At 45.0% G+C, this 24,631-nt stretch overlaps 1 protein-coding gene across 14 annotated transcripts in view; it reads left to right on the top strand.

Moving 5' to 3' along the window:
• The window catches only part of atp2b2 (ATPase plasma membrane Ca2+ transporting 2), a 784,580-nt gene that overhangs the window by 484,913 nt on the left and 275,036 nt on the right, over nucleotides 1-24,631 (top strand). For all 14 annotated transcript variants that reach the window (XM_086001789.1, XM_086001795.1, XM_086001794.1 and 11 more), the window contains one exon: nucleotides 22,066-22,263. In XM_086001789.1, coding sequence (XP_085857915.1) covers nucleotides 22,066-22,263 — 198 coding nt within the window. The remainder of the gene's footprint in view (nucleotides 1-22,065; nucleotides 22,264-24,631) is intronic.

Here is a 24,631-nt window from a genome sequence, read left to right as displayed (position 1 = left end):
CAGCCCATTTCATTTGTGTCCGCCCCAATTTAAACTGCTTGCAATGACCACCATGTGAAAGGTTATTCAGTCATCCTAGGGTAGTAGTGGTAAATGTCCCTAGGTCAGGGAAGGGAGGGAGAAAGTCAAGTAGAAGCCTCCTTTCCCTCAAACCTTGCTCTTACCTGTGTAGGTCTTGGTCTCTGCTGAGGCATAAAATGTTGCAGCTCTGCTGATCTTTGGGTTCTTCTGCCCATTTTAAATGCCCACTCAGCACCACCGGGATTTTGCGGCAGGACACTGACTGGCTCCTTCTTGATGGCATGAGTCTCACTGGAAGCTTGCCATGCATCTTCATGGACCCCTGACGTAGGGAAGTTGGCCAAGATTGGTACAGAGACAGGAGATGGGTGGAAGTCTCCCCACACTGCTACTCTGCCCTAGAGGAGAATTTAGCCTATTTTCTTTTTCCCATTAGATGTCCTCTAATGGCAAGAATGAGTGACAATGTCTGTTGGGCAATCGACAGTCGTTTATTTTCATAGTTTGTTTATATTTGTGGCCTTTGTGACTAACTGTTTCTCATGATGTTGCAGCCTAAAGAAATCCTGGCATTTCCTGCTACTTGTAAATTATTTCTGAATGGGACTGGTAATAAATGAGGCTGGACAATGCTCTGTGAAGCACCTTGTGGCATTTTACGACATTAAAGGTGCTATTTAATTGCAAGTTGTTGTTGTATCAATCGTTGGCTGTGATATCTTGCAGCAGAACTGTGGCGCAGATGGTGGCAAGTGGTGCCCAATATTCCAAACATGAGCTGGCAATTTCTCACAGTAATCATTTGGAATCAAATGCCTTTGCAACCCTTTGACAGAAGTAGTCCTTGCCACTACTAATATGTGCCAATGGCTAAATTTATATGACGTGGTTGTCTGTGGCACACTGGCCTACCAAGTGGCAAACTGCCCCACCACCAAAAAGCTATCAGAAGGGCTTGATCGTTTAGTACTAATGTAGAAAAGGAAGGAGGATATGATTAGTCATCATTAGCAGGAGGAAACCGTGGTTTGGCAGAGTTGGACAATAATGTACCCAACCAAGTGGGCTGTCCATTGGATGATCACAGACATAATCCCTCAGATTGGGAATACCCAGAGATCAATTTCTTTGTAACATTGAGAAATGCAAAGCAGAAAATCAGGTAGCAAAATCTCATGGCTGTCGAAATCAGATTAATACACTTCCGACTACCCATCTACCCTCAGGTTGACAGCTTTGCTATTGTGTCAGAGAGGCTGAACGCAATGGCTTATAGAAAAAGTAATTAAAGTCATATTGGTCACAAAGGAAACGTTTGACATAAAATCTTTATAACAGCTAGTAAAGGAAGTTTGCCTTTGCTGGCAGCACTATGAGAAGGATCCTGCAGTGTGTGCGCTGTGTGATCTTGGCTCACTTGGATACTCTTATTAGAAGTCAAACTCTGCCAGGAGCTTTGGTAATAGCTGTTTCAGTTTTCCATTTTTTTTTTGGAAGACATTAAAAGGTGTCACACAGATCTAGAAATAGACCCCCTCATAATACAGCAGAAAACTTCAAATGATCTGAAATAATAGGGATACATGTCCAAATGATCCCAAGGGTAAATGGTCTGTGAAATCAGACCTGTGGTGTGTGGAAGCGCTTTGTTCAAAGAACCATGACTGCTTTAACTTGGGTAAATAATCTACCTTTCTACAATACCCAACAAGCAACTTGAGAAGTAAATGATCTTTTAGCTTAGGTAATGCTAATGGTCTTCATCCCTGTTTTCTTAAGACAAATACCGATAATGAAATAGAAGATGGTGACACCTGAGGCACACTATATCAAGTCTAATTCCTATACTATGTTAACCACACATGCCATTGCTATTGTACCAGTGCTACACACGTTACTTCAACATGACATTCTGGAAAGGATTTGTAACTCTAGACAATAAATAAGGACAATGTTCTTTTTAATTGGTACCAAGATTTCTGTGGCATCATTCTGCTTAAATGGAATACTGGGTTACAATTTTAAGTGATCTAAAATGTATCGCATGTTTCAGTTCTATATGTAGTTCAACAGAGCATTAAACATTAAATAATGGATTAGAGCAGGGTGATAAATCTTTGTTTAATCAGTGACATTTTAATTAATGCTTTATCATGCTGCTTAGTGGAGCATAATTTTGTATGTTTTTGACTTTTATCTTTATCTGTTGCTTTACATTGCAAGACAGTTTCGAAGTATATTTACGATTAGCCGAGAAAGATTTTTTTAGGGTCTAGTTTTATCTTTTACTAAAGGATGTGTCCTACCTTGTGCATTCCTTTTGATGCAATAGTGACCTGGTTTGAGCTCCACATCAGTGAGACCAGCCTTCAATAAAGTGTGAATCCCAGAAGCCTAAGCTCTTTGCGTGATTAATGAGAAATTGCAAAGGACATTGAGTTATTATGTATGTGCTACCTGTGTTCAGATTCTTGCTGCATTGCAGCTGGAGAAAAGATGAATCTAGCCGATAGCTCTTGAGGCTGCAGTGTCCCATTTTTCCGATGTGCAGGAATGACCTAAGGAACCCTGTGAAAAGATTTCCTTCCTAAAATCTATCTATATCTTTGAAAAAATTTGCCCTGTTGGAATCAATCTCTGCAATGCACAGAGGTGCTGATGACCTCTGCGATTCACTAGCTGGATTCTGTGATTAGCATGAATTTAAGAGCAAAGAGCAGAAGTCAGAGGCACCTTCACAAACTGTGCCTTACTGATCTTGATGTCCACAGGAAGGAAGAATATTGAACTGATTTGAGTTTGGCAAGAAATGCTTTCAAGGTCAATGTCTTTATCCCATACTTGGACAAAGATTTTGATAAAATATTTTGTCATTCTGGATAGCTGCTGACTTAACAGCACAGCAACTGAAAATTGTGCAAAACACCACTTAGAGAAGCACTGCATATCCATACCTCCTAGTGGTTGGTTTGCAGAGCAGCATTGATGGTATGTTTGCAGTAGGTTACCTGGCTGCCCTCCGTGCAGTATGAAGCGGAAGCCAAGCACACGTGAACCCAAGCACCCCACCCACCCGCCCCTTCAACCACCGTCTGCCCCACCTGTGACAGAGACTGTAGGTCCGCATTGGACTCATCAGTCACCTGAGAACTCATTTTTAATGTGGAAGCAAGTCATCCTAGGTTCCGAGGGACTGTCTAAGAAGATGAAGGCACTAAGAGTGGAAGGAAAATAATTTTTAAAAAATTAAAGGGATAGTTGGGAATGGTGCAGGATTTCGTCCTGTCCACTCTGCCATTTTTGGGGCTGTGGGGATGATTTTGCTGGTGCACAGAGTTCTTGTTTGAAAGAGGTGGAAGCTTTTGCATATTTAAAAGGGGGTGGGAAAGGTGGCATCTCATTTTGTAGTCCATTGAAGTGCTGGATGCTCTGGAAAAGAGGCCTCCAGTGGACCCAGAGGCAGGACGGCATCTCTAATGTCGACAAATTTAGTGTTGTCGGCCTTTTTAAAGGTGGTACTTGTAATTTTTCTGTTTTTCTTACTGATTGTACCTCTGCTTACGTGAGCCTTTAGCCTTAGCTCTGGGTTTGCCAGTATAGGTCCTTTAGCTTGAGATGGCTTTTAAGGCTTTTCAGAAGCTTTCTGAATTTTTATTTTTACCACAGTCCCACACTCCCCTTTGAATTGTTCCCATTAAATTTGACCTGTAAAGAAATTTCCTCTCCTAGTGGTGTCATCCCACGACTCATCTGAAATTGTGAATAATTATGCAAATTGTTTTCGACCAGAAAATTGAGTGCTATTTTTACTTGAGATTCAGGCAGGTCTTAACGCAATGCAAATCAAATTAGAACTGAGTTACAGCTGAAGATGAAAAAAGGCCCGCAAAATTTTACTGAGTGCTGTGTACTCGGTCATGAAAGGAAACATTATTTACGCAAAACACCAATATTGAACATGTTCATTGCAATTCTAGGGCCAATAACATTTGAGCCATTTTCAGTATGAGAGTGGGCCAAGTGAACCATTTAAACTCCACAGATATGTGTTCCATCAGTCTGACTCCTGATCCACATATTCACAGACTGTTTTTAACAGTGGACGAAATCATTACTTTTTTTTAAATTCGTTTATGGGATGTGGGCGTCGCTGGCAAGGCCAGCATTTATTGCCCATCCCTAATTGCCCTTGAGAAGGTGGTGGTTGTAGTGTATGTGCTTTAAGTCAGAACTACTTTTTACAGCTCCTGTATACTGTAGTACCGGCAGTAACCACACCGGTATATAAGCTGTGCACATGCCTCTGTACCCCAGTCTAGAGATGACCCTCCTCCAGTAAAGACCTGTTGTTTGTTTATGTACAGCATCCGTGTAATTATTTATCCACTGAACCACGGATCTAACAGTGGTGAGCCGCCTTCTTGAACTGCTGCAGTCTGTGTGGTGATGGTACTCCCACAGTGCTGCTAGGGAGGGAGTTCCGGGATTTTGACCAGCGACGATGAAGGATCGGCGATATACTTCAAAGTCAGGATGGTGTGTGACTTGGTGGGGAACTTGGAGGTGGTGGTGTTCCCGTGCGCCTGCTGCCCTTGTCCTTCTAGGTTAAAGAGGTCGTGGGTTTGGGAGGTGCTGCTGAAGAAGCCTTGGCAAGTTGCTGCAGTGCATCTTGTAGATGGTGCACACTGCAACCGCGGTACGCCGGTGGTGGAAGGAGTGAATGTTTAAGGTGGTGGATGGGGTGCCAATTAAGCAGGCTGCTTTGTCCTGGATGGTGTCAAGCTTCTTGAGTGTTGTTGGAGCTGCACTCATCCAGGCAAGTGGAGATATTCCATCACACTCCTGACTTGTGCCTTGTAGATGGTGGAAAGGCTTTGGGGAGTCAGGAGGTGAGACACTCGCCGCAGAATACCTAGCCTCTTACCTGCTCTTGTCGCCACGGTATTTATGTGGCTGGTCCAGTTAAGTTTCTGGTCAATGGTGACCCCCAGGATGTTGATGGTGGGGGATTCGGCGATGGTAATGCTGTTGAATGTCAAGGGGTGGTTGTTAGACTCTCGCTTTACATAGAAACAGAGAAGATAGGAGCAGGAGTAGGCCATTCGGCCCCTCGAGCCTGCTCCGCCATTCAATGCGATCATGGCTGATCATCCAAGTTCAGTACCCGGCCCCTGCTTTCTCCCCAAACCCCTTGATCCCTTTAGCCTTAAGAAATATCAACTCCTTCTTGAATATATTTAATGTATTGGCCTCTACTGCCTTCTGTGGTAGAGAATTCCACAGGTTCACCACTCTGGGTGAAGAAATTCCTCCTCATTTCTGTCCTAACAGGCCTACCCCTTATCCTTAGACTGTGACCCCTGGTGCTGGACACCCCGACCATCGGGAACATCCTCCCTGCATCTAGTCTGTCCAGTCCTTCCAGAATTTTATAAGTTTTGATGAGATCCCCTCTCATTCTTCTAAACTCCAGCAAGTACAAGCCCAATCGTCCCAATCTCTCCTCATACGTCATTCCTGCCATCCCAGGTATCAGCCTGGTGAATCTTCACTGAACTCCTTCCATGCCAAGATTATCCTTCCTCAGATAAGGCGACCAAAACTGCACACAATACTCAAGATGTGGTCTCACCAAGGCCCTGTACAACTGCAGCAAGACATCCTTGTTCCTGTACTCAAACCCTCTCGCTATGAAGGCCAATATACCATTTGCCTTCTTAACCGCCTGCTGCACCTGCATGCTTACCTTCAGCGACTGGTGCACAAGGACACCCAGGTCTCGTTGCACTTCCCCTTCTCCCAATCTATTGCCATTCAGATAATAATCTGCCTTCCTGTTTTTGACACCAAAGTGGATAACCTCACATTTATCCACGTTATATTGCATCTGCCATGCTTCTGCCCAATCACCCAACATGTCCAAATCATCCTGTAGTTTCTCGGCATCCTCCTCACAGCACACACGCCCACCCAGCTTTGTGTCGTCTGCAAATTTGGAGATATTACATCTAGTTCCCTTCTCTAGATCATTAATATATATTGTGAATAGCTGGGGTCCTAGGACCGATCCCTGCGGTACCCCACTAGTCACTGCCTGCCACTTGGAAAAAGACCCATTTATTCCAACTCTTTGCTTTCTATCTGCCAACCAGTTCTATATCCAAGTCAATACCTTGCCCCCAATCCCATGTGCCTTAACTTTACACGCTAATCTCTTATGCGGGACCTTATCGAAAGCCTTCTGGAAGTCCAAATACACCACATCCACTGGTTCTCCCTTATCTATTTTACTAGTTACATCCTCGCAAAATTCCAGTAGATTAGTCAAGCACGATTTACCTTTTGTAAATCCATGTTGACTTTGTCCGATCCTGTCATTGTTTTCCAAGTGCTCTGCTATTGCATCTTTTATAATGGACTCTAGCATTTTCCCCACTACCGATATCAGGCTTACCGGTCTGTAATTCCCTGTTTTCTCTCTACCACCTTTTTTGAATAGTGGGGTAACATTAGCTACCCTCCAATCCATGGGTACTGTTCCAGATTCCATTGAATGTTGGAAGATGATCAGCAATGCATCTACTATTTCTAGGGCCACTTCCTTAAGTACCCTAGGATGTAGATTATCAGGCCCTGGGGATTTATCGGCCTTCAACCCCATCAACTTCCCTAACACCATTTCCCTACAAATACTGATTTCTTTCAGTTCCTCCCTTTCATCAGACCCTATGTTCCCCGACATCTCTGGGAGGTTATTTGTGTCCTCCTTTGTGAAGACAGAACCAAAATATGTATTTAATTGGTCCACCATTTCTTTGTTCCCCATTATAAATTTCCCTAATTCTGACTGCAAGGGACCTACACTTGACTTCACCAATCTTTTTCTCTTCACATATCCATAAAAGCTTTTACAGTCAATTTTTATGTTCCCTGCAAGCTTACTCTCATATTCTATTTTCCCCCTCTTAATTAATCCCTTTGTCCTCCTTTGTTGAATCCTAAACTGCTCCCAATCCTCAGGTTTACTGCTTTTTCTGGCCAATTTATATGTCCTCTCCTTGGATCTTATGCTATCCCTAATTTCCCTTGTTAGCCACGGTTGAGTCACCTTTTTTGTTTTATTTTTATGCCAAACTGGGATGAACAAATTCTGTAGTTCATCCATGCGATCTTTGAATGTTTGCCATTGCCTATCCACCGTCAACCCTTTGAATGACATTCCCCAATCAATCCTACCCAACTCGCGCCTCATACCATCGTAGTTTCCTTTATTTAAATTCAGGACCCTAGTCTCTGAGTCAACTACTTCACTCTCCATCTTAAAAGAATTCTATCATATTATGATGGCTCCGACCCAAGGGGCCTCGCACAACAAGATTGCTAATTAATCCTTTCTCATTACGTAATACCCAGTCTAAGATGGCCTGATCTCTAGTTGGTTCCTCGACATATTGGTCCAGGAAACCATCCTGTATACACTCCAGGAATTCCTCCTCCACAGTATTATTACTAATTTGGTTAACCCAATCTATATGTAGATTAACGTCACCCATGATAACTGCTGTGCCCTTATTGCACGCTTCTCTAATTTCCTTTTTAATGCCATCCCCAACCTCCGCATTACTGTTTGGAGGTCTGTATACCACTCCCTCCTAACGTTTTCTGCCCCATGGTATTTCTCAGTTCTACCCATACAGATTCCACATCATCAGAGCTAATATCCTTCCTTACAATTGTGTTAATCCCCTCTTTAACCAGCAATCCTACCCCACCTCCTTTTCCTCTTTCCTGAATATTGAATACCCCTGGATGTTGAGTTCCCAGCCTTGGCCACCCTGGAGCCATGTTTCCGTAATCCCAATCATATCATAATCGTTTACCTCTATTTGTGCAGCTAATTCATCCACCTTATTACGAATGCTCCTCGCATTAAGACAGAAAGCCTTCAGGCTTGATTTTTTAATGCTCTTAGACCTTTTAGAATTATTATTTACTGTAGCCAAGTTTGATTTTAAACCCTTGATTTCTCTGACTGCCACTTTTGTTTTTCTCCTTCCTGTCTTTTGCTTTTGTGGTGTATGTGCCTTTAAGAGCCCCTGTGTACTGTAATGCCAGTAGTGGCCACTCGGGCTATATAAGCCTGTATAGTGTCTTGTATCTGTTAGTTCACCTCCAGACTTTGTCCAGTAAACACCTGTAAACCAACTCCTGCATTCCGTGTCTTCATTAACACACGGATACAACAGCTTTTATCCTTGTTTCCCTTTCCTCTGTCTCCCTGCTCAGGTTCCCAACCCCCTGCCATTTTAGTTTAAACCCTCCCCCAGAGCACTAGCAAACACTCCCCCTAGGACATCAGTCCCGGCCCTGCCCAGGTGCAAACCATCCGGTTTAACCGTGGATAAATGTGAGGTTATCCACTTTGGTGGCAGATTATTATCTGAATGGCAATAGATTGGGAGAAGGGGAAATGCAACGAGACCTGGGTGTCCTTGTGCACCAGTCACTGAAGGTAAGTATGCAGGTGCAGCAGGTGGTTAAGAAGGCAAATGGTATGTTGGCCTTTGTAGCGAGAGGGTTTGAGTACAGGAACAAGGATGTCTTGCTGCAGTTGTACAGGGCCTCGGTGAGACCACATCTTGAGTATTGTGTGCAGTTTTGGTCGCCTTATCTGAGGAAGGATGTTCTTGCCATGGAAGCTCAGCGAAGATTCACCAGGCTGATACCTGGGATGGCAGGAATGACGTATGAGGAGAGATTGGGTCGATTGGGCTTATACTCGCTGGAGTTTAGAAGAATGAGAGGGGATCTCATTGAAACTTATAAAATTCTGGCAGGACTGGACAGACTAGATGCAGGAAGGATGTTCCCGATGGTCGGGGAGTCCAGAACCAGGGGTCACAGTCTAAGGATAAGGGGTAAGCCATTTAGGACAGAAATGAGGAGGAATTTCTTCACCCAGAGAGTGGTGAACCTGTGGAATTCTCTGCCTCAGAAGGCAGTAGAGAGCAATTCATTAAATATATTCAAGATGGAGTTGGATATATTTCTTAAGGCTAAAGGGATCAAGGGGTATGGGGAGAAAGCAGGGACCGGGTACTGAATTTGGATGATCAGCCATGATCGCATTGAATGGCGGAGCAGGCTCGAGGGGCCGAATGGCCTACTCCTGCTCCTATCTTCTATGTTTCTATGTCCCACCTCCCCCAGAACTGTTTCCAATGTCCCAGGAATTTGAATCCCTCCCCCTTCCACCATTCCTCTAGCCACGTATTCATCTGAAATATCCTTCTATTTCTACTCTGACTAGTACGTGGCACTGGAAGCAATCCTGAGATTACTACCTTTGAGGTCCTGTTTTTTAATTTACCTCCTAACTCCCTATATTCAGCTTTTATGACCTCATCCTTTTTTACCTATATCATTGGTACATATATGCACCACGACAACTGGCTGTTCACCCTCCCCTTCCAAAATGTTCTGCAGCCGCTCTGAGACATCCTTGACCCTTGCACCAGGGAGGCAACACACCATCCTGGAGTCTCATTTGCGGCTGCAGAAACGCCTGTCTATTCCCCTTACAATAGAATCCCCTATTACTGTAGCTCTACCCCTCTTTTTCCTCCCGTCCTGTGCAGCAGAACCACCCCTAGTGCCAGGAAGTTGGCTGCTGCTGCCTTCCCCCGATAAGCCATCCCCCTCAACAGTATCCAAAGTGGTTTATCTGTTTGAGAGGGGGATGACCACAGGGGACTCCTGCACTACCTGCCTGTGCCTACTACGCTGCCTGGTGGTCACCCATTCCCTTTCTGCCTGTGCAAGCTTTACCTGTGGTGTGACCAACTGATTAAACGTGATATCCACGACGTCCTCAGCATCGTGAATGCTCCAGTATGTATCCAATCGCAGCTCTAGCCCCGCAATGCAGTCTGCCAGTAGCTGCAGCTGGACACACTTCCTGCACACATGGTTGTCAGGGACACAGGAAGTGTCCCTGATTTCCCACATGGTGCAGGAGGAGCATACCATGGGGCCGAGCTCTCCTGCCATGACTTACCCTTTAATTAATTCAAATTAAATCAAATCAAATCAATACCACCAATTACACTATAATTAAATGATATACTTAAGGGCGCTGGTTTACCAACAGTCCCCGCTACACCACAGAGAGCTTAGAAACTATAAACCACGGAGTTTAAGTTTGGAAAAAGAGAGAAATACTCACCAACCAATCACTTACCTGCTTTCTGGTGACATCACACTTCGATTAATTTTTACTTCTCTCTCCCGCTCTGAGATTGGTAAACCTACCTGGTCCGCTGCCTCTGTGGTGCCTACCTGCGCCGCCGCCCATTTTATCCCCCCTCCGCCGCTCCAACCAGGTCCGCTGCCACTGTGGGGCCTGCCTGCGCCGCCGCCTCTTTTATCCTCGCTCCGCCTCCGCGGCTTCAACCAGGTCCGCCGCCGCTGGAGATAGTCATTGCTTGGCACATCTGTGACATGAATGTAACCTGCCACTTATCAGCCCAAGCCTGAACATCATCCAGGTCTTGTTACATGTGGGCATGGACTGCTTCATTATCTGAGGAGTTGTGAATGGCACTGAAGACTCTGCAATCATCAGCGAACATCCCCATTTCTGACCTTATGTTGGAGGGAAGATCATTGATGAAGCAGCTGAAGATGGTTGGACCTAGGACACTGCTCTGAGGAACTCCTGCAGCGATGTCTTGAGGCTGTGATGATTGACCTTCAACCACCGCAACCATCTTCCTTTGTGCCAGGTATGACTCCAGCCAATGGAGAGTTTTCCCCCGATTCTCATTGACTTCAGTTTTACTAGGGCTCCTTGATGCCACACTCGGTCAAATGCTGCCTTGATGTCAAGGGCAGTCTCTCTCACTTCTCCTCTGGAATTCAGCTCCTTTGTCCATGTTTGGACCAAGGCTGTAATGAGGTCGGGAGTCGAGTGGTCTTGGCGGAACCCAAACTGGGCATCAGTGAGCAGGTTATTGGTGAGTAAGTGTCGCTTGATAGCACTGTCGATGACACCTTCCATAATTTTGCTGATGATTGAGAGTAGACTGATGGGGCAATAATTGACCGGATTGGATTTGTCCTGCTTTTTGTGGACAGGACATACCTGGGCAGTTTGCCACATTGTCAGATAAATGCCAGTGTTGTAGCTGTACTGGAACAGCTTGGCTAGAGGCGTAGCTAGTTCTGGAACAAAAGTCTTCAGCACGATAGCCGGGATGTTGTATCCAGTGCGCCCAGCCGTTTCTTGATATCACGTGGAGTGAATCGAATTGGCTGAAGACTGGCTTCTGTGATGGTGGGGACCTCGGGAGGAGGCCGATATGGATCATCAACTTGGCATTTCTGGCTGAAGATGGTTGCAAACACTTCAGCCTTGTCTTTTGCACGCACGTGCTGGGCTCCACCATCATTGAGGATGGGGATATTCTTGGAGCCTCCTCCTCCCATTAGTTGTTTAATGGTCCACCTCCATTCACGACTGGATGTGGCAGGACTGCAGAGCTTTGACCTGATCTGTTGATTGTGGGATCACTTAGCCCTGTCTATAGCATGCTGCTTCTGCATTTCTCTCATTTATTTATTATATATAGGTCTATTAGTGAAGAGGATCTCACAAGTATAATTATACAAAAAAATCTTGAATATTTTAGAGATGCAATTTAATTCAAAGAAGGTGATGGAGACTATTTTTTGAGTGATTTCAAAAATTCAGTGCCATATAGAAAATTGAGGCCTGGGGGACCTACTGCAGCACATGCAGCTCTTTGAGTTCTTTATAATTGAAATTTGCGACAGCTTGGGAAAATGAGCAAAACTTAAATGTGATATTTGCTGGCAACTTTGCTTGTAGTGCTTTACGCCTTTGTGAGATGCTTTGGGATGTCCTTTTCCTATGTTAAAGGTATTACATAAATGCAAGTTGTTGGTTGCAATTGATGTATCTCATTAGTTTTGTACTTTATTCAATTTATTCTGTTCTGGACCATTTTATATGCAGATAGCACCCTCTGGTGGTGGTTATGTGTTAGCAGTGTTTGTGTGGGAGGAGAGGTCATTTGACCTTTCTACCGTTCTTCCTGTGTGAGGTCATTTGACCTTTCTACCTTTCTTCATGTGTGAGAGGTCATTTGACCTCTCTACGTTTCTTCCTGTGTGACTCAGGAAGTAGAATCCCAGGAAGTGGAATTCCAGGAAGAACCTGACTTGAGTAATGGAGAATCTGCCAGGAGGGGTTCCATCCTCAATCCAATGTAATCTGATCTTATATGTTAGGCCAGGCACAATATCTGTGAGTATCTTTGTTTGTTAGCATAATAGCAACGTTGTCAGAGTAGTATTTTGACAATAATATGTTTATAAAAGGTTAGTATTTAATAGTTACAGAAGTTAGTCCAAATGTTAGTTAGTTGTACAATTAGTCTATTCTACTGTTGTAAATATGTTTATATCTTATGTAATATCGAATGTATAGTACTCAGTTTATGTACAAAACATACTTTGTCTTTGTTTACAGTTTCACAAATTTGTTCAAGTAAAGCTTCAAACAGCAAACGGCTTAACGAGGAATTATTTTGATTAAGTGTTTAACTTGCTGGATAACTAGATAGGAGCACGTCTAGCGCGACCAGTACAGTGAAAAGATAAAGTGAAAAGATAGCAATACAGCTAGCTGTGAAGAGCGGAGCAGGAGGAACCCAGTGTAAGCCTTAACCTCGTAGAGCACATCTACCTCACATCAACATGTCAGAAGATAATAGCAAAAATGCTTTGCAGCGAGGAGAAGACCTTAAACGGGCAGACGAAACTGTAGAAGGTGACAATCGGTCTATAAGCTCCGGTTACATCAGATCGCAAGCTGGTTCACGGTCATCAGGTGGTTCTAGAGTAAGCGTGACTATCGCCAGAGCACGGGCTAAGCTAGTGGCAGCTCAAGCCAGAGCTGCGCATGCGAACAGTGAACAGGGGGCAAGCAACCTTAGATTTGGTCCTGTGTAATGAGACAGGATTAATTAAAAATGTCCGAGTAAAGGATCCCCTTGGAATGAGTGACAATAACATGGTTGAGTTCCATATTCAAGTAAAGGGTGAGAAGGTTGGATCTCAAACAAGCGTGGTGAGCTTGAATAAAGGAGACTATGAAGGTATGAGAGCGGAATTGAGTAGAGTGGACTGGGAAAATAGATTAAAGGGTAAGACGGTACATGATCAGTGGTGTACATTTAAGGAGTTATTTTACAACTTCCAAAAAATATATATTCCACTGAGGAAAAAAGGGTGTAAAAGAAAAGAAAGCCATCCGTGGCTAAGTGAAGTAATTAAGGATAGTATCCGACTAAAAACAAGGGCATATAAGGTAGCCAAATCTAGTGGGAGGATGGAAGATTGGGAAGTCTTTAAAAGACAGCAAAAAATAACTAAAAGATTGATTAAGAAAGGGAAGGTAGATTATGAAAGTAAATTAGCAAAAAATATAAAAACAGACAGTAAAAGTTTCTATAGTTATATAAAAAGAAAAAGGGTGGCTAAAGTAAATGTTGGTCCCTTAGAGGATGAGACTGGGAAATTAATGGTGGGAAACATGGAGATGGCAAAAACACTGAACAATTATTTTGTATCAGTCTTTATAGTAGAGGACACTAAGAATATCCCAACACTGGACAAACAGGGGGCTCTAGGGGGGGAGGAACTAAATACGATTAAAATCACTAAGGAAGTGGTACTTGGTAAAATAATGGGACTCAAGGCGGATAAATCCCCTGGACCTGATGGCTTGCATCCTAGGGTCTTGAGGGAAGTAGCGGTAGGGATTCTGGATGCATTGGTAATAATTTTCCAAAACTCACTGGACTCAGCAAAGGTCCCGGCAGATTGGAAAACTGCTAATGTAACACCCTTATTTAAAAAGGGTAGTAGGCAGAAGGCTGGAAACTATAGACCTGTTAGCCTAACATCTGTGGTTGGTAAAATGTTAGAGTCCATTATTAAGGAGACAGTAACGGGACATTTGGATAAACATAATTTAATAGGACAAACTCAGCATGGTTTCATGAAGGGGAAGTCATGTTTGACAAATTTGCTGGAGTTTTTTGAGGAAGTAACATACAGGGTGGATAAAGGGGAACCAGTGGACGTAGTGTATTTAGACTTCCAAAAGGCATTTGACAAGGTGCCACACAAAAGATTATTGCTCAAGATAAAAAATCACGGGATTGGGGGTAATATTCTGGCGTGGGTGGAGGATTGGCTCTCTAACAGAAAGCAGAGAGTTGGGATAAATGGTTCGTTCTCAGATTGGCAACCAGTAACTAGTGGCGTTCCGCAGGGGTCAGTGCTGGGTCCCCAACTCTTTACAATCTATATTAACGATTTGGAGGAGGGGACCGAGTGTAACATATCAAAGTTTGCAGATGATACAAAGATGGGACGGAAAGTAGTGAGTGAGGAGGATATAAAAAACCTGCAAAGGGACATAGACAGGCTAAGTAAGTGGGCAGAGATTTGGCAGATGGAATACAATACTGGAAAGTGTGAGGTTATGCACTTTGGCAGGAAAAATCATAGAGCAAGTTATTATCTTAATGGCAAGAAACTGGAAAGTACTGTAGTACAAAGGGATCTGGGGGTCCTGGTGCACGAAACTCAAAAAGTTAGTATGCAGGTGCAGCAAGTGATCAAGAAGGCCAATGGAATGTTGGCTTTTATTGCTAGGGGGATGGAATATAAAAACAGGGAGGTATTGCTGCAGCTGTACAAGGTATTGGTGAGACCGCACCTGGAATACTGCATACAGTTTTGGTGTCCATACTTAAGAAAAGACATACTTGCTCTCGAGTCAGTACAAAGAAGGTTCACTCGGTTAATCCTGGGGATGAGGGGGTGGTCATATGAGGAGAGGTTGAGTAGATTGGGACTCTACTCATTGGAGTTCAGAAGAATGAGGGGCGATCTTATTGAAACATATAAGATTGTGAAGGGGCGTGATCGGGTGGATGCGGTAAGGATGTTCCCAATGATAGGTGAAACTAGAACTAGGGGGCATAATCTTAAAATAAGGGGCTGCTCTTTCAAAACTGAGATGAGGAGGAACTACTTCACTCAGAGGGTGGTAGGTTTGTGGAATTTGCTGCCCCAGAAAGCTGTGGAAGCTACATCATTAAATAAATTTAAAACAGAAATAGATAGTTTCCTAGAAGTAAAGGGAATTAAGGGTTACGGGGAGCGGGCAGGAAATTGGACATGAGTCTAGGTTCGGAATGGTCATGGCCCTGTGGGTAGTGGAGTGGGCCCAGGGGCCGTGTAGCCTGGTTCTGCTCCTACTGTGTTCTAATTCTGTGTTAGATTTCAGGAGATGGTTTTATTCCTGTTCCTGGCTGGGGTGGAGATCGCCTTTACAGAATGTAAGTACTGTGGAAAATATAGGGACAGAGTGATCTCCTGGAAGAATTTCGATCGCCTAGATGGGTCGGAGAGGAATTTCCCAGATTTTTTTCTCCCAAATTGGCCATTGGGTCTTTATCTGGTTTTTCGCCTCTCCCGGGAGATCACATGGGTTCGGGTGGATGCACAGTGATAGAAGATTTGAGGTTAGGATCAGATCAGCCATGATCTTATTGAATGGTGGAGCAGGCTCGAGGGGCCAATTGGCCTACTCCTGCTCCTATTTCTTATGTTCTTAAAAGTAAGACAGGCCCGTCTCCAAGCTGAACCCCAAGCTGAACAGGCCCGACTCCAAGCCGAACAGGCCCGATTCCGAGCTGAATTCCAAGCCGAACAGGCCCGTCACCAAATTGAACGCCAGGCTGAACAGGCCCGTCTCCAAGCCACATTAGACGCTCTGCAGCAACAAAAAGAGATAGATGCTGCATTAGCCGAGACACAAGTATTCGAGGCAATTTTGGAGGGAGCTGATCGCGAGACAGCTTACAAACCTTTAATTCCCATTTCGTGGCAGAGTCCACGACAGCGCACCATAGATTACGTGAGCGACCATGCCGACATACAGTTTACAGGAGAAAGGGATGAAGGCCCTCACATCTCTACAGACGCAAGCACTTCGTATAACATGCCACAAGTTGCCAACCAAGGTCAAAGCAGACGGCGTGCCTCAAGCCGCAGAGTCTTCCCCAGCAGAACGGAAGACACGGTGCAGAGGAATAGGACGCTGAATAGAGAAAGTCAGAGGCAAATCCCCTCTCGGTTCTTTGAGACCCCCAACAGAGCCCCTAGCCAAGGCAACCCTGGCACAGGTCCCAGCACCTACGACCTTGCCAAATACCTTGCACGCACCCAGCTGGTGACTTCGGGGTTAATCAAGTTTGATGACAGGCCGGAGAATTATCGGGCTTGGAAGTCTTGCTTCCACGATGCCATATCGAGCTTAGACCTGTTGGCAGGAGAAGAGCTCAGCCTCCTTATCAAATGGCTCAGTCCAGAGTCCGCCGGACAGGCCTGCAGGATAAAAGCGGCCAATGTGGGACAGCTGCCAGAGGGGTTGAAGATGGCTTGGGCGAGGCTGGAAGAAAGCTACGGCTCGCCCGAAGCCATTGAAAGGGCTCTCTTTGACAGGTTGGTGAACTTTCCGAGGTTGACGAGTAAGGAACCCCAGAAGCTCCGCGACCTTGGAGATCTGCTGTCGGAACTCGAAGCCGCAAAGCAGGACGGCTACCCACCCGGTCTATCGTACTTAGACACTTCCAGAGGGGTAAGTCCCATCATTGAGAAGCTTCCATTTAACCTGCAGGAGAAGTGGATAATGTTTGGATCAAAGTTCAAGCTAAAGCACGACGTGGTCGTCCCACCATTCTCTGCGTTTGTTAAATTCATCCGTAAAGAAGCCAAAGCCAGGAACGACCCCAGCTTCAACTTCTTCTCCTCCCACCCAGCACTTGCCAGAAGAGACAAGTTCAACAGACATGGAAAGACACCAATATCTGTCCACAAAATGCTAGTGTCCTCAACTGAGCACACAAAGATTCAGAAGAAACCTGAGGATATGAGCAAACAATGCCCTATCCACAACAAGCCCCATCCTTTAAAGAAGTGTCGAGGCTTCAGGGAGATGTCCCTGGAAGATCGGAAACAATATCTTAGAGAACTCTATATGTTTCAAGTGCTGCTCGTCCACGAGCCATCTCGCCAAGAACTGCAAGCTGGAGGCAAAATGCACTGAATGTGAAAGTGATCGGCACGTTTCAGCACTACACCCAGGCCCAGCTCCTTGGAAGTCAGAGATGCCTCCTCCCGCTTCAGAGCACGGCGGGGAGAGAGAGGGAGCTGCTGGCCCGGAGATTACATCCAGGTGCACCGAGGTGTGTGGAGAAGGAGTGAGCGCAAGAGCATGCTCCAAGATATGCCTCGTTAATGTGTACCCTGCAGGATGTCGCCAGGAATCTGAAAAGATGTATGCCATATTAGATGAACAAAGCAATCGTTCTCTAGCAAGATCTGAGTTCTTCAACATCTTCAAGGTCAAAGGAAGTCCGTCGCCTTACACGCTGAAGATGTGTGCTGGACTTTCAGAGACAGCCGGCAGGAGGGCCTGTGGTTACGTTGTTGAGTCAGCCGACGGGAAGATTAGTCTCCCCCTTCCTACACTCATCGAATGTAATCAAGTCCCCGACAACCGTTCTGAGATTCCCACTCCGAATGCAGCTCGTCATCACCGTCATCTGAGACGCATTGCAGACGAGATCCCACCTCTTGATCCAGATGCAAGCATACTTCTGTTGTTGGGAAGAGACATCCTGAGGGTACATAAGATAAGGGAACAGGTCAATGGTCCACATGACACCTCTTTCGCCCAAAGGCTAGACCTCGACTGGGTCGTTGTTGGAGATGTGTGCCTCAAGGGTGCTCGCAAGCCATCTCAGGTGAGCACACTCAAGACTTCCATCTTGGAGAATGGTCGTCCAAGCTACCTTACCCCATGCAGTAGTCAGATCCGAATGACAGAGAAGTTCAGTCATACGGCTCAGCCTCAGAAAACCCCAGCGCTGATCTCCGCAGACAGCACACAGATGATGCTCACTGGAGAGAACCCGGGTCAGTCAGTCTTCTGTAACACCGCCAACGACCACAAACTTGCTCCATCGATCGACGACATGAGGTTCCTCCAGATTATGGACAATGAGGTCTCTCGTGACAGCTCTAACAGCTGGGTTGCACCATTACCCTTCCGGAACCCCAGACGACGGCTGCCGAACAACAGGGGGTATGCCTATAATCGTCTTAACCCACTCCATCGCACACTTGAGAAGAAGCCAGAGATGAAAGCATACTTCCTAGAATTTGTCAAGAAAATGCTTGTCAACGATCATGCAGAGAGAGCTCCTCCACTCCAGGAAGGCCAAGAGTGTTGGTACCTCCCTTCCTTCGGAGTCTATCACCCCCAAAAGCCGGAACAGATCCGCGTGGTGTTTGACTCCAGTGCACCATATCAGGGAGTCTCTCTCAACGACGTACTCCTCACAGGGCCCGATCTTAACAACAGCCTCTTGGGAGTGCTCATGAAATTCAGGAAAGAGCCCGTCGCCATCACTGCCGATAACGAGCACATGTTTCATTGCTTCGTGGTGAGAGAAGACCACAGAGACTTCCTCCGCTTCCTGTGGTATCGGGACAACGACCCCAATAGAGACATTGTGGGCTACAGAATGCGTGTCCATGTCTTTGGGAATAGCCCATCCCCTGCTGTTGCCATATACGGACTAAGGAGGGCTGCCAAGGAAGACGACGACTTTGGCAGTGATGTGAGAGGGTTCATCGAACGAGTGTTCTATGTCGACGATGCACTTAAGTTATTCCCGACCGAAGCAGAGGCCATCATTACCCTCGGACGAGCTCAGGAACTACTTGCACTATCCAACCTCAGGCTGCACAAGATAGCCTCTAACAGACCAGCAGTGATGGAGGCATTCCCCCCTGAAGATCGTGCTAAGGACGTCAAGGGCCTAGACCTCTTCACTGATGACCTCCCCCTACAGCGTAGCCTAGGGGTGTCGTGGAACATAGCAACAGACACGTTCACGTTCCAAGTCTTAGATGCCAAGAAACCCTTCACACGTAGAGGAGTGCTCTCTACAGTCAACAGCCTATACGACCCTCTCGGCTTCTTAGCCCCTGTCACCATACAAGGCAGGCTGCTCCTCAGGGAACTCTCCACACGTGCCGAAGAGTGGGATTCACCTCTCCCTGAAGAGATGGAAGCAGAGTGGGACAGATGGAGAGACTCACTCCAAGACTTACAGGAGATCCGAATACCTCACTGCTATTCGTCTTTCTCTCCCTTAAATGCTCAATTCAAAGAGCTTTGTGTCTTTGCAGATGCATCCGCTAAGGCCATTGCAAGTGTGGCTTATCCGAAGGTCACCACTCAAGAAGGACAAAGCAAAATCGGCTTCGTCTTTGATAGAGGCAAGTTGGCGCCCCAGCCAGACCTCACCATACCCAGATTGGAACTGTGCGTAGCAGAACGCAACCTTCCCTCTCACAGCAGTCTACGGAAGCTGCATCCTATCATCGACACCGACGGACTGTCTCTGAGGTGGTTCTTCTTTTGTCGCCAGAGGACTCCAGTGACAAGTAGAGTTCGGACTATGTGGAGTCATTAACGACCCCAGATGGGGAGTGTTCTGGACCATTTTATATGCAGATAGCACCCTCTGGTGGTGGTTATGTGTTAGCAGTGTTTGTGTGGGAGGAGAGGTCATTTGACCTCTCTACCTTTCTTCCTGTGTGACTCAGGAAGTAGAATCCCAGGAAGAACCTGACTTGAGTAATGGAGAATCTGCCATGAGGGGTTCCATCCTCAATCCAACGTAATCTGCTCTTATATGTTAGGCCAGGCGCAATATCTGTAAGTATCTTTGTTTGTTAGCATAATAGCAACGTTGTCAGAGTAGTATTTTGACAATAATATGTTTATAAAAGGTTCATATTTAATAGTTACAGAAGTTAGTCCAAATGTTAGTTAGTTATACAATTAGTCTATTCTACTGTTGTAAATATGTTTATATCTTATGTAATATCGAATGTATAGTACTCAGTTTATGTACAAAACATACTTTGTCTTTGTTTACAGTTTCACAAATTTGTTCAAGTAAAGCTTCAAACAGCAAACGGCTTCACGAGGAATTATTTTGAATAAGTGTTTAACTTGCTGGATAACTAGATAGGAGCACGTCTAGCGCGGCCAGTACATATTCCAAAAATTGTTGTGGCTGCCATTCCTTTCCTAAATCATTGGGATTTATTTTATTTTATTGTTGACTCTCCTGATAAGTGTCTTCAGATGTGAATGATTATGTACTGATATGAGACTGCTTAGCTGACATTTTTTATTTTGTTTATTGCCCTTACTTTTATAAATGGCTTTCAGTTTTATTAAAACCTCCAGTGAAATACTGGCAAGTGAGACAAAAAAAATCTGCATAACACTGAAGAAGCATAGTTAATTTTTTTTTCTCTTTCTGTGCCCCCCGCTTTGTATACATGCATGCACACAGTTCAGTGATTTTCTTTATGGCTTTAGAACTAGTTATTCTGTAAATATATTTATTTTTCAAGTGACTAAACTGCTGTTCCTCAAATAATATTATTCTTGTCAAACGAATACATTTAATCGGCTGTTAAATAAGTCAGTGTTGCAGAGTCCCAGGAAGTTTAAATGTAAACCACATATAAATAATAGTGCATTATAAATGACCTAGGACTGGATTTTAACTGACAGCGGATTTCCAGCAGATACCATGCCGCAAGTTAATTTCCTGCCTGCCCATGGCAGAATGAAACTCAGCCAATTTTAACGGCATTGTCCTCATTTAAATCCCGCCGGCTGACTTCCCATCCATTCCAAGCACAAAGTCGGCAGGAATTGGCTGACTTTTTTTATTTGTTTATGGGATGTGGGCGTCGCTGGCAAGGCAAACATTTATTGCCCATCCCTAGTTGCCCTTGAGAAGGTGGTGGTGAGCCGCCTTCTTGAACTGCTGCAGTCCGTGTGGTGAAGGTACTCCCACAGTGCTGTTCGGTAGGGAGTTCCAGGATTTTGACCCAGCGACTATGGAGGATCGGCGACATACATCTACGTCAGGATGGTGTGTGACTTGGAGGGGAACTTGGAGCTGGTGGTGGTCCCCTGTGCCTGCTGCCCTTGTCCTTCTAGGTGGAAGAGGCCGCGGGTTTGAGAAGTGCTGCCGAAGAAGCCTTGGTGAGTTGCTGCAGTGCATCTTGTAGATGGTACACACTGCAGCCACGGTACGCCGGTGGTGGAGGGAGTGAAGGTTTAAGGTGATGGATGGGGTGCCAATCAAGCGGACTAGAGGCCATCTGCTGATGGCAGGTAAGTGGTGGGATCAGCTTCCGGGCTGTCCCACAGTGGTTCCGCAATTGCGGAAGGGGAGGGGAAGGAATCACGGCAGGAGAGATCCAAGCTTTCTTTGTGGGATCCAGAGAAGCACACCTGCTCCTCCTGTCCTCACAAGGAAAGTTTAAAAAAAACTATATGTATGTGTGTATATATAACTTTCCTTTTGAGCCTCTTCTGGTTCTCATCCTCTTCACCTCTGGATTGGCCTACTGGGGATGTCACTGCCACTTCCTGCTCAGGCTGCAGAGTAAAATTTGCAGCCGAGTCCCGATGATGGTATCTGGACCCGCCATGTATATGTTAAAAAGGACCCGGTTGGTTTTGGGTGGAGAGCAGGTTAAAATACGAACCTGTCAGCTCCCGGTGGCTACCGGGCGGGTAGGTAATTTGGACTAATTTAATTGCCCATCTGCTGAGCGGGTAGGCTTAAAATCGCCCTGTAGCCTCAGTCCACTGTGTGGGAAATTGATTCCTCAACCTGTTCCTCAGGTGTAAACAGTGCAACCCCGTAGTACTGTTCACAAGCAGAAAGTTCGGCAAATGTTATTGCCAACCTCCTGATTCTGACAATTTAAGCTGTATTTATTCATTATTATCACCCAGTGTTGCTAAATTATAATTATATTTTTTCTCTACAGGTTTAGCTGGCAATCCTGCAGATCTTGAAAACAGAAAACAAATTTTTGGTAGAAACTTTATACCTCCAAAAAAGCCAAAAACTTTCTTACAGTTAGTCTGGGAAGCACTACAAGATGTGACCCTTATCATCCTAGAACTTGCAGCCATTATATCCTTGGGTCTCTCATTTTATCAACCACCTGGAGAGAGAAGTGAAGGTGAGTAAAATATTTTACTTTATACACCTGATTTGCTTTTCATGCTGGAGATAGATATATATATGCATGCATAAATGATATAAATAGATTAAATATTACATGCAAATAGTATAACTACAAAAATGCATTATTACAATGAAATACGCAGTTAATAAAGATGAATAAAAAGTTACTCTTAACTAGGCTTACACCACTGATTAAATCAAGCCAAACTGGGATATGGTAAAGATTTTTTTTGATGCTACACAATGTAGGTGAATTTTATAGGTGTATTAATTGTGGTGAAGTGGTAATATGCAATTATGCTGGCAGTTTTTCCTTTTTTTTTATCCAATGCCTGTACTCTATTAAGTATTCTGAAGGTGAATATTCAGAGTGCAGTGATTTTACCGCCAAGCTGCTAACAAATGGAAAATTGCATTTTATGTGTTAATGCTGCTTTTGTCAGATTTAACCTCCGCCATATATCTGTTTGCTGCAGACAAAGGTAGGTGGGATGTTGGGTGATGCATCTCGTGCTCACTGTTATCTCCTGGAACTTGTTTTTGATCGCTGTCGGTGGTGTGAGGTGGTGGTGGAGGGGGGAGGGAGGTGGTGGTCGGAGAGATTTATTGCCTCTCCCAGGAGGTTACGTGGCTGCCGGTTGGTGGGGATTGTGGGGTCACCTTGCCTGGTTGCAACACGGCTGAATGGCGTAGACTCGATCGACCAGCTGGTCTTTTTCTATACGTGTTTTTTTTATACGTTTGTGTATATCTCTCGATAATATATTAAAAATCTTATGTCTCTGTGCACTCCCCATCTGCACCACTTTTTGTGTCAACTTTTTCCATTATAAGATCCTTTCTCCACACTTTTCATGGAAAATGCCTGTATATGCTCATTACTCTGATTGTGTGATCTAGCCACTGGATACCCATAATTCAGTTGGGCTCCTTCTCCTGTGCAGCTACAGGACATCCCTCCACCTCTGGACCTCCTCCACCAGGACCTCCTGTGCCGCGTCCCAGAACCTGTGCGCCCTCTCCCTCGGTCCCTGAGCCATCCTGAAACGTCCCATTGTGTGTCAGCCAGCGCACTCCATACCTTCGGTAGAAGTGGGTGCCCGGAGGCGATGTATAACCGCTCCACGGAAATTGCTCCTAATCAGCACTTGAGTGCTAAATCTGCAGGTGTCTGGGTTTGGCGCCTGCAGGCATGTTTAAATCATGGTAATCACCAATTAGCCCCAAAATTGCGAGGTAAAACCAGACTTTTAAACAGGCATGTCTTAATAGCACAGCAATCACTTAGTGCTTGTTTTGACTCTTATCCCCCAAATAAACTCCACACTCTTGCAGTTCAAAACGTACAAGTATAAACCCAAACTGCACATTTCCGTGGCCATTTTGAACAATGTGATGTATCCAGTTGACACAGTCCTCCAGTGTAGTCTGAGTGTATGGAGAGGGTGATTAGGGGCCAGCACCTTTCCACACAGCTGTTGAGCCCTTATGACTTTTTTTGGCTGTGGTTTGACAACATGGTGTAAAGTCTGGAACTTTAAATCTCGTCTTTGGGAGCTGTGGTCTACAGCTCCCTGGCAGGTATTTCATCATCCTCTGTAGGAGCTTCGCTCCATCAAGATGGAGATTTGTTTGCAGTGCAACCTGACGTTTTTACAATAAGACTGTTCCAGAGGACAAAGTGAATTTATTTGCTTTGAGCACAGTGAACACAGGACATTAGATACATGATTTGCAGGACTTTACTAAATATAAATTGACAAGCCTGTTATGGAGGATTTTTATTAACTTAGTCATGATAATTTTTTATTTATGAGCTATGTTAAAAGAGTAATATATAAAATTTAATAGAATTGGAAAACTTGCCCAGAACATTGGTTGTATAACTGTGTTAGCCCACTGTAGGAAACTTTGAATGTTATTTGAAATTTAAACACACTTTGTAAATCATTCTTGCAATTCCTGCAGCTCTATGTTTCTGATGACTCTCTTGATTTTTCTGGCAAAATTACCCGGATCTTTTGATCAAACAATTCGGTCTCCATGAAATATAAGGGGAGAGTTCACAGCTGCGGGATTCCCTGGGGAACTCCGGTTGTTGCACTTGTGCGTGCAACAGGCACAGGCCCCAGTGTTAGTATTAAAATGAGGCGGGACGGCCCTCCCAACTTGCTTACCTCTTCCACTGCCCATGGGGTGCCCAAATGCAGTGTTTGCCCCAATAAGCTGGTGGTGGGATCCTCTTCAGACCAGACAGTACAAGGATGCCCAGGAACCACCTGAAGATGGAAGGTATGCCTCTCCATTTTTCTTCCCAGCATATTCTTTGGAAATGGGGACTTCTGGAATAGTGGAATAGACAT

The sequence above is a fragment of the Somniosus microcephalus genome, chromosome 11 (assembly GCF_052327205.1).
Source record: "Somniosus microcephalus isolate GS21.2 chromosome 11, FLI_Smic_1.0, whole genome shotgun sequence".
Lineage (NCBI taxonomy): Eukaryota > Metazoa > Chordata > Chondrichthyes > Squaliformes > Somniosidae > Somniosus > Somniosus microcephalus.
Note: the sequence above shows the minus strand (reverse complement) of the source record. Positions and strands in the feature narration are given on the sequence as shown.